General features: G+C 45.6%; 1 protein-coding gene across 1 annotated transcript in view; it reads right to left on the bottom strand.

Moving 5' to 3' along the window:
• Positions 1 to 14406: 14406 nt before the first annotated feature.
• The window catches only part of LOC126291447 (organic solute transporter alpha-like protein), a 50439-nt gene continuing 48664 nt past the window's right edge, over positions 14407 to 16181 (bottom strand). Inside the window, exon 4 of the mRNA XM_049984961.1 lies at positions 14407 to 14518. Within this exon, the coding sequence (XP_049840918.1) occupies positions 14407 to 14518 (112 nt within the window). The remainder of the gene's footprint in view (positions 14519 to 16181) is intronic.

The following is a 16181-nucleotide window of genomic DNA, read 5'->3' as shown; positions in this document are numbered from 1 at the left end:
GGGAGAATAGCAGCCTGCATTGCTGGGAAAGGTGGATATACACTGTACTACTGCCGACATTGTTCATGCTCTGTTGCCTGTGTCTATGTGCCTGTGGTTCTGTCAGTGTGATCATGTGATGTATCTGACCCCAGGAATGTGTCAATAAAGTTTCCCCTTCCTGGGACAATGAATTCACGGTGTTCTTATTTCAATTTCCAGGAGTGTACGACTCTGACAGGTGACATGTGCGTCAGCATCCTGTCTGATCACCTGCATCCATTCATGTGCACTGTGCATTCCCATGGACTTGGGGAATTCCAGCAGGATAATGCGATACCCCACACGCCCAGAATTGCTACAGAGTGTTTTCAGGAACAGCAGTCTGAGTTTAACCACTTCCGCCGGCCTCCAAACTCCCCAGATTGACCGTATCTGGGATGTCTTGCAACGGGCTCTTCCGAAATGACCTCCACCCGCCTCCTCCTCGTACTCTTACGAATTTATGGATAGCCCTGCAGGATTCATGGTGTCAGTTCCCGCCAGCACTACTTCAGACAATAATCGAGTCCTTGCAACATCGTGTTGCGGCACTTCTGCGTGCTCGCGGGGGCCCTACACAATATTAGGCAAGTGGACCAGTTTCTTTGGCTGTTCAGTGTAGTAGAATACATGATAATAAGATTCGTGTGTTATCTAATGGGGCAGCACACAGTGGACGCAGGGTCTCAGCAATGATGGCAGTAGACACACGCAGACCAGCTTATGTGCGAGACCTGTTTACCGCCGGCGGTTCTAGGTGCTACAGTCTGGAACCGCGAGACCGCTACGGTCGCGGGTTCGAATCCTGCCTCAGGCATGGCTGTGTGTGACGTCCTTAGGTTAGTTAGGTTTAAGTAGTTCTAATATCTAGGCGACTGATGACCTCAGAAGTTAAGTCCCATAGTGCTCAGAGCCATTTGAACCACTTTGAACACTGTGTAAGTAGGCTGTTTAGGTTTTCTTATTGGTAACGCCACATAGCGCTCGGTATGAAAAAATCACTGGCTGCGCCGTGTGCAGTCTGTGTTTAGTCTGCATTGTTGTCTGCCATTGTAGTGTTGGGCAGCGGCAGCTGGATGCTAACAGCGCGTAGCGTTGCGCAGTTGGAGGTGAGCCGCTAGCAGTGGTGGACGTGGGGAGAGAGATGGCGGACTTTTGAAATTTGTAAGAATTGGTGTCATGAACTGATATATATATTTTGACTATAAAGATAAATACATTGTTTGTTCTCTATTAAAATCTTTCATTTGCTAACTGTGCCTATCAGTAGTTAGTGACTTCCGTAGTTTGAATCTTTTAGTTAGCTGGCAGTAGTGGCGCTTGCTGTATTGCAGTAGTTCGAGTAACGAATATTTTTGTGAGGTAAATGATTTGTGAAACATATAGGTTAATGTTAGTCAGGGCCATTCTCTTGTAGGGATTATTGAAAGTCAGATTGCGTTGCGCTAAAAACTATTGTGTGTCAGTTTAAGCACAGTCTAGTATAAATTTTTCTAAGGGGATGTTTCAACTGCATTGGCATACTAGGTGGCCGACCCGGTACTCTGGCAGAATCTGAGCGCACACAGCTCAGCAAAGGACTTGGAAGAGCAGTTGATTGGAATGGACAGTGCCTTGGAAGGAGGATATAAGATGAACATCAACAACAGCAAAACGAGGATAACGGAATGTAGTGGAATTAAGTCGGGTGATACTGAGGGATTTAGATTAGGAAATGAGATACTTAAATTAGTAAAGACGTTTTACTATTTGGGGAGCAAAATAACTGATGATGGTCGAAGTAGAGAGGATATAAAATGTAGACTGGCAATAGCAAGGAAAGTGTTTCTGAAGAAGAGAAATTTGTTAACATCGAGTATAGATTTAAGTGTCAGGGAGTCGTTTCTGAAAGCATTTGTATGGAGTGTAGCCATGTATTGAAGTCAAACATGGACGGTAAATAGTTTGGACAAGAAGAGAATAGAAGCTTTCGAAATGTGCTGCTACAGAAGAATGCTGTAGATGGATAGATCACGTAACTAATGAGGAGGTATTGAATAGAATTGGGGAGAAGAGGAGTTGGTGGCGCAACTTGACAAGAAGAAGGTATCGGTTGGTAGGGCATGTTCTGAGGCATCAGTGGATCACATATTTAGCATTTGAGGGCAGCGTGGAGGGTAAAAATCGTAGAGGGAGACCAAAAGATGAATACACTAAGCAGATTCAGAAGGATGTAGGTTGCAGTAGGTACTGGGAGATGAAGAAGCTTGCACAGGATAGAGTAGCATGGAGAGCTGCATCAAACCAGTCTCAGGACTGAAGACCACAACAACAACAACAATGTCAGCTACCCTGTGATCTTTCTCAAACAATGTTACGTAAAGTATTCGGTGAATCATTTTTATCCTACTGTTTCTCATAACAAAAGTCATGGGATATTCCTAATAACATGTCTGGCCTCCTCTTGTTCAGCATAGTGTAGCAACACGACGTGACATGGACTCTACAAGTCGTTGGAAGTCCCCTGCAGAAATACTGAGCCAGCTGCCTCTACAGCCGTCCCTAATTTCCAAAGTGTTGCCGAAATAGTATGTTGTGGACGAATTGCTCTATCGATTGCGTCCGAAAAAATGATCGATAGGATTCATGTCTGGCGATCTGGGCAGCCAAATGTTTCGTTTGGATTGTCTAAAATGTTCTTCAAACCAGTCACAAACAATTGTGGCCTGGTGACTCGACTTCTAAACTCATTATATCTTAATGAAAGTGTTTCAGTTAAAGTGAGAGGAGGAAGTACAAACTGGATCAGACTATGAAAAGGAGTAACACAGGGATGCTGTCTATCACCTACTCTTTTCGACCTCTACTTGTAAAATATGATTGACCAATGCTCATTAGATGACGAAGGAGTAGAAATTGGAGGAAGAAGAGTAGAGTGTTTGAGGTTTGATGATGACATGGTCCTTCTAGCCACAGGGGAAAAAGAATTACAGGATTTGGTGGACACCATTGAAACTAACGGAAAAAATATGGAATGAAAATTAACACAAATAATACAAAAGTATTGGCACTAGGAGGAAATAAGGAAATAAAAATTATGCTGAATGGAGAAATACTAGAACAGGTGCAAAGTTTTAAGTATCTTGGAAGCAGGATAGACACCGACTGGAAGTGCACCACAGAAATTAAAACATGAGGATAGCAATGGAAAAGTGGCATTTTATAAGAAAAGTAGAATTTTCTGCAGCGGTCTGGACAGAGAACTCAGGAAGATACTCATAAAATGTCTTGTATGGAGTGTTCTTCTATATGGCGCTGAAACATGGGCTATGAGGAAAAAAGACAGAGAAAGGCTGGAGGCTTTTGAGATCCGAACATGGCGGAGGATGGAAAGAATAAGACGGCTGGACAGAGTAAAAACTGAAGAGGTATTGAGAAGAGTGGGAGAGAAAAGACAGTTACTAGATGTAATAAAGAGAAGAAAAAGGGTTTGGATTGGGCATATATTAAGAAAGAACGACGGACTGATCAAAACAGTCTTAGAAGGTTATGTAGAAGGGAAAAGGAAGCGAGGAAGGAAGAGATTCCAGATACTGGATGACATGATGGGCGGTACAACATACCGCAGCCTTAAAAAGGAAGCAATGGATCGCAGAAAATGGAGAGGCAAAGGACCTGCTAATATAGCAGATAACCGATGACGATGATGATGATGACTTGACGCATTGCCATCCACAAAAATACCACCATTGTTTGGGCTGCAAATGGTCTCCTAGCAGCCGAACATAATCATTTCCAGTCAACGATCGGTTCCGTTCGACCAGATGATCCAATAAATTCCTTGTAAACACAACCAACACCATTATGGAGCCACCACCAGTGCCTTGGTCGCACCTTAGGTACATGGCTTAGTGGTGTCTGCACCACACCTGAACCCTAATACCACTTCTTAGCAACTGAGTTCGGGACTCGTCTTACCACGCCACTGTTTCCTGGTCGTCTAGGATCCAACTGATATGGTCGCGAGCCCAGGAGAGGCACTGCAGGGGATGTCAGCTGTCGGAAGAGACACTCGCGTTGATCGCTGCTGCCACAGTCTATTTACGTGAAATTTCTCCTCACTGTCGCAACGGATATGTCGTTCGTACGCCCCACACTGATTTCTTCCGTTATTAACTTTATTGTTGTTTTTCTGTTAGTACGGGAATCTCTGCGCTAACGCTCGGTCGTTAAGTGAAGGCTCTTCGTGGTCAGAGGTAATCCTGAAATTTGGTATTTTGGGCACAGTCTTGACACTGTTGGTTTCGGAATATTGAATTCCCAATCATTTTCCGAAATGAAATGTCCCACTAGCAACTCAGAGTCTGTTAATTCCCGTCATGCGGCCATAATAACGTCGGAACCTTTTCAGAAGCCGTGCGGTCTGAGACGCCTTGTCACGATCCTCCCACGGGCATGCATGCGTGTGTTGTCCTTAGCGTAAGTTAGTTTAGGTAGTGCGTAAGCTTAGCGACCGATGATCTTAGCAGTTTGGTCCCATAAGACCTTGCCACAAATTTACAATTTTCGTTTTCACATGCAACGTCTGAGTACAAATGACACATATGCCAATGCACCGAACCTTTCTTACGAGTGCCTTGGGTACGCGATACTAGCGCCATCTGTATACGTGCAACTCGCTCTGCCGCGTCTTCTGTCAGCTCAGTGTTTATCAACTTGATAACGAACAGTCTATCTTTTCGTTAACGGTTGTAAGTAGGCTGTTTAGGTTTTTATGTTGGTAACGTCACCCAGCGCTCTGTATGGATATCACTGGCTGTGCTGTGTGCAGTCTGTGGCTGGTCGGCATTCTTGGAATATTCGCCATTGTAGTGTTGGGCAGTTGGATGTTAACAGCGTGTAGCGTTGTGCAGTTGGAGGTGAGCCGCCAGCAGTGTTGGATGTGGGGAGAGAGATGGCGGAGTTTTGAGAACGGGTGATCTGGACGTGTCTCCATCACAGAGAGTAAATTTGGATGTCATGAACTGATTATAATGACTTTTGAACGCTATTAAGGTAAATACATTGTTTGTTCTCTATCAAAATCTTTCATTTGCTATCTGTGCCTATCAGTAGTTAGAATCTTTTATTTAGCTGGCAGTATTGGCGCTCGCTGTATTGCAATAGTTCGAGTAACGAAGATTTTTGTGCGGTAAGTGATTCATGAAAGGTATAGGTATAGTCAGTCAGGGCCACTCTTTTGTAGGGATTATTGAAAGAAAGAGTGCGTTGCGCTAAAAATATTGTGTCTCAGTTTAGTGTTGATCAGAATAAGTAAAAAGAGAAATGGTTCAAATGGCTCTGAGCACTATGGGACTCAACTTCTGTGGTCATAAGTCTCCTAGAACTTAGAACTACTTAAACCTAACTAACCTAAGGACATCACACGCATCCACGCCCGAGGCAGGATTCGAACCTGCGACCGCAGCAGTCCCGCGGTTTCGGACTGCAGCGCCTAGAACCGCATCACCACCGCTGTCGGGCCTTGGAAGGATATTCATTTCGTAAGCAGATAGACATGATTTTTATGTATGGCCATATGAATGATAATGCACGCGAGGCTGCGTGGCTATATCAAACGGCATTTCCATCCAAAAGGCAGCCGAGCCGTCCAACCTTTGGTCGTGTGTATCGTCATGTTGCTGAGACAGAATCCGTACCACCCCAGATTGTTTGCCGAGAAAGATGACGTGTTGCTTGTGGACATGACCAGGGAGAGCATTCCACAGGTTGTCGAAGAAGACCCACGTATCGAGGCAAGAGAAGCGACCCTAGCATGTAGTACATCTCCAACTTCAGCTTGAATTATACTTCGTGGAGTTCGCTTCAGAACTGTTCCAGAGATTCGACATGCAGTAGACCGCTCCATTCGCACCGCAAACAGAACAAGATCTGCTAACGGCATAGTACGCCTTCCACATCGCTGGCAATGGGTTCTACACAACGTTGGTGACTACTTTGATGGACAGTAACAGGTGCAAAGATGTAACTCTTTTGTATTGGTTGTGAATAAATAGTTGCCACTATTTAAGTTCCAACCCTCCTATGAATATAAATCCGTCCAGGTGATAGCAGAGCCACCTGGCGACGCTGCTGCTCAGACACACGAACGGTGCATGTACACTACTGGCCATTGAAATCGCTACACCAACAAGAAATGCAGATGATAAACGGGTATTCATTGGACAAATGTATTATACTGCTACTGACATATGATTACATTTTCACGCAATTTGGGAGCATAGATCCTGAGAAATCAGTACCCAGAACAACCACCTCTGGCCGTAATAACGGCCTTGATACGCCTGGGCATTGAGCCAAACAGAGCTTGGATGGCGTGTACAGGTACAGCTGCCCATGCAGCTTCAACACGATACCACAGCTCATCAAGAGTAGTGACTGACGTATTGTGACGAGCCAGTTGCTCGGCCACCATTGAACAGATGTTTTCAGTCGGTGAGAGATCTGGAGAATGTGCTGGCCAGGGCAGCAGTCGAACATTTTCTGTATCCAGAAAGATCCGTACAGGACCTGCAACATGCGGTCATGCACTATCCTGCTGAAATGTAGGGTTTCGCAGGGATCGAATGGAGGATAGAGCCACTGGTAGTAACAGATGTGAAATGTAACGTCCACTGTTCAAAGTGCCGTCAATGGAAACAAGAGGTGACCGAGATGTATAACGAATGGCACCCCATACCATCAGGCCGGGTGATACGCCAGTATGGCGATGACGAATACAAGCTTCCAATGTGCGTTCACCGCGATGTCGCCAAATACGGATGCGACCGTCATGATGCTGTAAACAGAACCTGGATTCATCCTAAAAAATGACGTTCTGCCATTCGTGCACCCAGGTTCGTCGTTGAGTGCACCATCGCAGGCGTCTGTGATGCACCGTCAAGGGTAACCGCAGCCACGGTCTCCGAGCTGACAGTCCATGCTGCTGCAAACGTCGTCGAACTGTTCGTGCAGATGGTTGTTGTTTTGCAAACATCCCCATCTGTTCACTCAGGGATCGAGGCCTTTGGGATCCAGCACGGCGTTCCGTATAACCCTCCTGAACCCATATTCTGCTAACAGTCACTGGATCCCGACCAACGCGAGCAGCAATGTGGCGAAACGATAAACCGCAATCGCGATAGGCTACAATCCGACCTTTATCAAAGTCGGAAACGTGATGGTACGCATTTCTCCTCCTTACACGAGGCATCACAACAACGTTTCACCAGGCAACGCCGGTCAACTGCTGTTTGTGTATGAGAAATCGGTTGGAAACTTTGCTCATGTCAGCATGTTGTAGGTGTCGCCACCGGTGCCCACCTTGTGTGAATGCTGTGAAAAGCTGACCATTTTCATATCACAGCAACTTCTTGCTGTCGGTTAAATTTCGCGTCTGTAGAACGTCATCTTCGTGGTGTAGCAATTTTAATGGCCACCAGTGTAATATCAGTGGGTGCGCTGTCAGTGTGTAGAATGGGGAAGGCGACTGACCTATCTGTCTGACCGAGGGCAGATCGTGATGGCCCGCAGGCTCGGCAGGAGCATTTCGGAAACTGCAGCGTGAATTGGAGTGGCAAGCATTAAAAAGAAACAAAGGCGTTTTTCGTTGCGACGGCACCATCTCATGAAATTTCAATCACCAGTTTTCTCCTCCGATTGCGAAAATATTCTGTTGGCACCCACGTACATGGGGAGAAATAATCATCACGATAAAATAAGAGAAATCAGGTCTCGTACAGAAAAATTTAAGTGCTCGTTTATCCCGCGTGCCGTTCGATAGTGGAACGGTAGAGAGACAGCTTGAAGGTGACATGTTCAACTTTTTAATCCTGTCTTCCTCAGTTGCGTGTAATATTACGGTATATTGATAACTTTTACTTATGGACCGTCTGTCAGCAACTGAATAAAACACAATTTTAGTGCCATACGCGTCTCGCCTTTATTTTCTGCAAGGCATCATCAGGGGCCTGGAATATGTACGTATGTTAGCTATTTAATTTACACTTTTGTCACTGTGCCTGTAGGTTATAAACAGTTCTGGTGGTTGGTATTTCCTATTAAGTAGTAATGTTTTGAACTGTACTTACAGGTTGCGTGGACAATTTCTTACATATTACGCTCCTGTTGCTTTTTTGGTGGTGTTCTTCTTCTTATGAATGCCAATTTGCGGTCATTGTCCCCACATTCCACAGCACTATGAACTGAACTCTTGTTTCAATGCAGTGTTTTGGTTTCTATTTCTGACTGTCAAACATTCGATCTTTGGCAAAAACTTTTGACAGTCGGCAATAGAAACCAAAACACTGCATTGAAACAAGAGTTCAGTTCATAGTGCTGTTGAATGTGGGGACAAAGACCGCAAATTGGCAATCATAAGAAGAAGAACAAAAACACCAAAAATGCAACGGGAGCGTAATATGCAAGAAACTATCCACGCAACCTGTAAGTACAGTTCAAAACATTACTACTTAATAGGAAATACCAACTACCAGAACTGTTTTTAACCTATATGCATAGTGACAAAAATGTAAATTAAATAGTTAACATATGTACATATTCCAGGCCACTGATGGTGCCTTACAGAAAATAAAGGCGAAACGCATGTGGCACTAAAATTGTGTTTCATTCAGTTGCTGTCAGACGGTCCATAAGTAAAAATTATCAATATACCGTAAGCTTGAAGGTGGTTCATTGAACCCTCTGCCAGGAACTTTATTGTGAATAGCAGAGTAATCACGTAGATGTAGATGTAAATGTAGACTTTCCGGATGTTCGAGGAGTGTTGTGATGAGTGTTTTCAACACGCGGTGAAACAAAGATAGAATCACGTCCTGGGAGTATCGTACACTGGTTGCTGACCATGTGTACTCTTTCATGACCATCATGATTCTCGATGGCAGTCTATTTTTCAACAAAACAAAGCGCCATGTCACAAGCCCAGGAATGTGACGTAGTGGCTCGAGGAAAGCGGTGGCTAGTTCCAATTGATGCGCTGGCCGCCAACTCGCCAGATCTGAACCCGATCGAACACATCTGAGATGTGATTGAACGTGGCGTCAGAGCTCATTACCACTGTTCCCGGAATTTATTAGAATTAGGTGACTTGTGCGTGAAGATGTGGTGACAACTCCCTCCAGCGACCTACCAAGGTCTCATTGCTTCCACGCCACGACGCGTCACCGCTGCTATCCGTGCCAGAGTTGGACATTCCGCCTATTAGGTAGATGGTCATAATGTTCTGGCCTGGCTGATAAGTGTAGACGTTACTCGTAACTGACAATGCTTCCTCAAATGAAAAATCTTAACACTTCAGTTGTAATTTTGGGTCGACCGAAGCGTCCGATCCCACCCGTCGGCTTTGACCCGTGACGTGAGGCTGTTGTGGTGTGTGACGTCACGACGGCGCGTATTTTAGTTTGTGAGAGTGGCGTGTTTGTAGGTGTCGTTTTGATGCGATCGGTGGTGCTCTCTGGTGGTGTGTTAGGTGATGTTTTTGGTTTAGTTTGCGAGTGTGGCGTCGTATATGAATTTTGGTAAATTCCTTTTTTTATGTCTTTGGTAGGTATGGATATGACTGACAGGGTCAACAGTTTTCGGATGTCGGCTATGATGGGGGACAGTGCGTTGTCTCTAGTAAAATTTCTTCAGCTATTCTGATTTTTGGATGAAGACGTGAAGTGTTCAGTGTGTCGTGAAGAACTGAGGCTTACTTAAAGTTCCGGCGCCTCGGACCAGGGACGGCTGTATGTGGAGATGTCGTAAGGTTAACAGGTCGAGGGAAGTGTTCGATCCCAATTTATGGGATCGGGAGCTGCTGTTGGGCTATATGGGGGTGAGTGTCTAAATTTCTTTATATTTAGTTTGCCCCCACCCAAAACCCCCCTATTTCCCGCGCTTGTCCCATTAGTGTCATTAGTCTTTTTGTGGAACGTGTGCGTGTTTGTTTTTCGATGTATTTTCGTCTTCATAATGTGTATGTAACGACTTTATATGCGCCATATTGGAATCGTGGTTTATGGTCGTTTCCGCCATATTTGTGACGTCATGGGTCAAAGCAGACGGGCGGGATGGGACGTTTCCGCATTTCCGCAATTTTGATGCAGTCCTGTAATCCACTGTATTTTTAATAGTGATCGAGTGGAAAGGGATCTTACCAAATGATTTTCACCCAACGCTCTGTGCAATATGCAAATAATGCACAGCAAATCGTGTACCTGTTCCTGTTCAGAGTAATGTGGCGAATTTCTTCACCTTAAATGTCTTTTGATATTTGTAATCTGTTTTCTCCTTAAGGAAGAGTCTCATGTGGTTCAGAAAATAATGACCAACATCTTCTCGTAACCATATTATTCGCAGACAAACAGGCTTCAAATTTGTTATTTATAACAGAATAGTGTTTTTGTTGCAGAGTAGATTTGAGGCAATAAAACTCTCTCGCAACTGTGGAGCTGTGAACACACTGTAAGGAATGAGCCAAACTCTCCATTACATTGAAAACAATATATCCAACTAGATATTGTGTAAGCACTCAGATATCAAGAGTAACAATCTGAGGGCGAAATATGGGGAGCGCGATTGTAAGCATTGTTGTGAGACGAGGTCTGTCTGGGGGAGTGGAAGTAGTATTGGCAGATCTTACCACACTGAAAGCCTGATTTCATTTATATGCCCCGGAGAGATTTATATGGCTTAACTACGCTTGAAGATGGAATTAAAGATAAAATTCGCAAGCATAGCGTAAAGCGCAATTTCAGGGTTAGGGACGTGATTGTTAGTCCGAGTTTGCAAAAATCGCATGTTTTGCTTGTCTGTTAAGGAACCCTTTTTATCCTCCAAATAATAATAATTGATCTCTACATCTAATTAATAAATATGCTGCGATTATAAAATGTTAATGTAAAAAACTGGTTCAAATGGCTCTAAGCACTATGGGACTTAACATCTGTGGTCATCAGTCCCTTAGAACTTAGAACTACTTAAACCTAACTAACCTAAAAACATCACACACGGCCATGCCCGAGACAGAATTCAAACCTGCAACCGTAGCAGTCACGCGGTTCCAGACGGAAGCACACAGAACCGCACGGCCACACCAGCCGGCTTTTAATGTAACTTTCACGCTGAAATTATTTGTTAATCTGGCACTCAGCTATTATTGATACCTGTATGATTATTATTGTCATTGTCTATTATTATTTTCTGAAGTTTTAAATAGACTAAATTAATACAATCCCTTCTCACAAGTTACCTAATACACTACTGGCCATTAAAATTGCTACACCAAGAAGAAATGCAGATGATAAACGGGTATTCATTAGATGGTTGTTGTCTTGGAAACGTCCCCATCTCCTGACTCAGGTATCGAGACGTGGCTGCACGATCCGTTACAGCCGTGCGGATAAGATGCCTGTCATCTCGACTGCTAGTGGTACGAGGCCGTTGGGATCCAGCACGGAGTTCCGTATTACCCCCCTGAACCCACCGATTCCATATCCTGCTAACAGTCATTGGATTTCGACCAACGCGAGCAGCAATGGCGCCATGCGATAAACCGCAAATGCGATAGGCTACAATCCGACCTTTATCAAAATCGGAAACCTGATGGTACGCATTTCTCCTCCTTACACGACGCATCACAACAACGTTTCACCAGGCAACGCCGGTCAACTGCTGTATGTGTATGAGAAATCGGTTGGAAATTTTCCTCATGTCAGCACGTTGTAGGTGTCGCCACCGGCGCCAACCTTGTGTGAATGCTCTGAAAAGCTAATCATTTGCATATCACAGCATCTTGTCCCTGTCGGTTAAATTTCGGGTCTGTAGCACGTCATCTTCGTGGTGTAGCAATTTTAATGGCCAGTAATGTATATCGTAGTTGCTAATATGTGTTTACCCTGACGTCTTTCTGAATCCTGTCGACTACTCGTCAAGCGGAAAACAGATTATCAGTATCTTCGATGAATCAGAAGATATTTGGGATGAATAAGCTCAGTCTTCCAGTTATAGGATCAAAAATATGGTGTATCATTTGACGTGAATTTTTTTCACATTTCTCAGGTCGTGAAGGTGCGTAAGGAAATAATTTGGCATGTTTAAAGTACCGCCTGTTCGTTGTTACAAGGTCCAGTCATACACTCTTGGAAAAAGAGAACACATTGACACCGGTGTGTCAGACCCACCATACTTGCTCCGGACACTGCGAGAGGGCTGTAGAAGCAATGATCACACGCACGGCACAACGGACACACCAGGAACCGCGGCGTTGGCCGTCGAATGGCGCTAGCTGCGCAACATTTGTGCACCGCCGCCGTCAGTGTCAGCCAGTTTGCCGTGGCATACGGAGCTCCATCGCAGTCTTTAACACTGGTAGCATGCCGCGACAGCGTGGACGTGAACCGTATGCGCAGTTGACGGACTTTGAGCGAGGGCGTATAGTGGGCATGCGGGAGGCCGGGTGGACGTACCGCCGAATTGCTCAACACGTGGGGCGTGAGGTCTCCACAGTACATCGATGTTGTCGCCAGTGGTCGGCGGAAGGTGCACGTGCCCGTCGACCTGGGACCGGACCGCAGCGACGCACGGATGCACGCTAAGACGGTAGGATCCTACGCAGTGCCGTAGGGGACCGCACCGCCACTTCCCAGCACATTAGGGACACTGTTGCTCCTGGGGTATCGGCGAGGACCATTCGCAACCGTCTCCATGAAGCTGGGCTACGGTCCCGCACACCGTTAGGCCGTCTTCCGCTCACGCCCCAACATCGTGCAGCCCGCCTCCAGTGGTGTCGCGACAGGCGTGAATGGAGACGTGTCGTCTTCAGCGATGAGAGTCGCTTCTGCCTTGGTGCCAGTGATGGTCGTATGCGTGTTTGGCGCCGTGCAGGAGAGCGCCACAATCAGGACTGCATACGACCGAGGCACACAGGGCCAACACCCGGCATCATGGTGTGGGGAGCGATCTCCTACACTGGCCGTACACCTCTTGTGATCGTCGAGGGGACACTGAATAGTGCACGGTACATCCAAACCGTCATCGAACCCATCGTTCTACCATTCCTAGACCGGCAAGGGAACTTGCTGTTCCAACAGGACAATGCACGTCCGCATGTATCCCGTGCCACCCAACGTGCTCTAGAAGGTGTAAGTCAACTACCCTGGCCAGCAAGATCTCCGGATCTGTCCCCCATTGAGCATGTTTAGGACTGGATGAAGCGTCGTCTCACGCGGTCTGCACGTCCAGCACGAACGCTGGTCCAACTGAGGCGCCAGGTGGAAATGGCATGGCAAGCCGTTCCACAGGACTACATCCAGCATCTCTACGATCGTCTCCATGGGAGAATAGCAGCCTGCATTGCTGCGAAAGGTGGATATACACTGTACTAGTGCCGACATTGTGCATGCTCTGTTGCCTGTGTCTATGTGCCTGTGGTTCCGTCAGTGTGATCATGTGATGTATCTGACCCCAGGAATGTGTCAATAAAGTTTCCCCTTCCTGGGACAATGAATTCACGGTGTTCTTATTTCAATTTCCAGGAGTGTATTAACGTGATCACCGCCTATGTTCGACGGCAACGTGTAGTAACAACTCACAGTTGGCAGGTGGCAGCAGCAGCAGTGGACGGTATATAGCGTGCTGCAGGTGAGACGTGGAAAACAGTGCAGTCGTTGTGATGACGCAGAAATGGAACGATTTATCTGACATCCAAGAAAGGGCACAATCATTTGCTTTCAGCCACGCGGGGTAGCCGTGTGGTCTCAGGCGCCTTGCTACGGCTCTCCCCGTCGGAGGTTCGAGTCCTCCCTCGTCCATGGGGGTTGTCCTTAGCGTAAGTTAGATAAAGTTAGAGTAAGTAGTGTGTAAACCTAGGGACAGATCTACATCTACATCTACATACATACTCCGCAATCCACCATACGGTGCATGGCGGAGGGTACCTCGTACCACAACTAGCATCTTCTCTCCCTGTTCCACTCCCAAACAGAACGAGCGAAAAATGACTGCCTATATGCCTCTGCACGAACCCTAATCGCTCTTATCTTACCTTTCTGGTCTTTCCGCTAAATGTAAGTTGGCGGCAGTAAAACTGTACTGCAACCAGCCTCAAATGCTGGTTCTCTAAATTTCCTCAGTAGCGATTCACGAGAAGAACGCCTCCTTTCCTCCAGAGACTCCTACCCGAATTCCTGAAGCATTTCAGTAACACTCGTGTGATGATCAAACCTGCCAGTAACAAATCTAGCAGCCCGCCTCTGAATTGCTTCTATGTCCTCCTTCAAACCGACCTGATAGGGATCCCAAACGCTCGAGCAGTACTCAAGAATAGGTCGTATTAGTGTTCGGACATACTAATTGTGATTTATCGTGTTACAGACGACTCACCTCTCGTTCGAAGAGGACGATGCATGTCGCCAGGTAGATCATCCACTGCACCACCGGCAGTTGCAAGACCAGCAAACGCACGCGCTTAACGCTGCCCCTGAAAGGAGAAAGAAGTGTGTTTGTTCTCACAAAATTTCCTTGGACTGTTTGGTTGCAAGTGGGAAACTGTTATTTTTAGCACAGTGAAAGAAGTAAGGTAGCCTCCAGCTTGCACCACATGGGTGGCTTGCTTAATTCGTATGAAGAAATAGTTGAACACTCAATAATGCAGAACTAAATTTTATTTATTCCTTGTGGAGTAAAAAGAAATATCTCTCTTACCCTAAAAGGTAAGAGGAAAGCCGTGAGACATTATTGAACGGGAATTTTCTAACGATGTCTTCAGTACACAGGATTTAAGAGCTTCTATAGACCAACTAGCATTAGCATCTATTCTCCTGAAGGACTAATACGATATGAAAATAATATCGATCTCATGCCATGTGGGATTATGTTAATGGCTAAGTTAATGGACCTCAAATGCCGGCCGGTGTGGCTGAGCGGTTCTAGGCGCTTCAGTCTGGAACCGCTCGACCGCTACGGTCGCAGTTCGAATCCTGCCTCGGGCATGGATGTGGGTGATATCCTTTGGTTAGTTAGGTTTAATTACTTCTAAATCTAGGGGCTGATGACCTCAGATGTTAAGTCCCATAGTGCTCAGAGCCATTTGAACCATGTGGTCCTCAAATATCAACGCTGCAAGAATTAAAGGAACATATCATTGCTTCTCTGATGGACATTGACGGAAACATGACACTGAACATATGGACGGAAATGCATTGCGATTTGGATGTGTGCCGGATGACCAAGGGCTCAAATATTGAACATTTGTAGAATGCGTAGTTTCTCGGTGAGTGTACCTAACTTTTCATGTATCACCTCTCTTTGCACATTGTACACATGTAAAGAAACGCTGTTTATATATACAGGGTGTTCCCAAACTATTTGTCCAAATTAGTAAAAGAGGTAGAGACCAGCAAAACAAACATACCGGGTGATCAAAAAGTCAGTATAAATTTGAAAACTGAATAACTCACGGAGTAATGTAGATAGAGATCTAAAAATTGACACGCATGCCTGGAATGACATGGGGTTTTATTAGAACTAAAAAAATGTTCACAAAATGTCCGACAGATGGAAACGCGTGATTCTGGTTTTTTAACTATTGCCGTGACGGATGAGAGGTACGCCGATATGTTACAGAATCGCATCATCCCTAGCCTGGATGATAAACACCTGCTGGAACGTACGATGTTGATGCAGGATGGCGCTCCACCCCCTATTGGTAGACGTGTGAAAGATCTCTTGGGCGCGTCGTTTGGTGATTATGACGTGCTCTGTCGCCATCTTCGTCATGCTTGGCGTCTCAGGTCCCCAGACCTCAGTCCGTGCGATTATTGGCTTTGGGGTTACCTGAAGTCGCAAGTGTATCGTGATCGACCGACATCTCTAGGGATGCTGAAAGTCAACATCCGGCGCCAATGCCTCACCATAACTCCGCACATGCTTTACAGTGCTGTTCACAACATTATTCCTCGACTACAGATATTGTTGAGGAATGATGGTGGACATATTGAGCATTTCCTGTAAAGAACATCATCTTTGCTTCGTCTTACTTTGTTATGCTAATTATTGATTTTCTGATGAGATGAAGCGCCATCTGTCGGACATTTTTTGAACGTTTGTATTTTTTTTTGTTCTAATAAAACCCCATGTCATTC

Source organism: Schistocerca gregaria, chromosome 9, assembly GCF_023897955.1.
Source record: "Schistocerca gregaria isolate iqSchGreg1 chromosome 9, iqSchGreg1.2, whole genome shotgun sequence".
Classification (NCBI taxonomy): Eukaryota; Metazoa; Arthropoda; class Insecta; order Orthoptera; family Acrididae; genus Schistocerca; species Schistocerca gregaria.
Note: the sequence above shows the minus strand (reverse complement) of the source record. Positions and strands in the feature narration are given on the sequence as shown.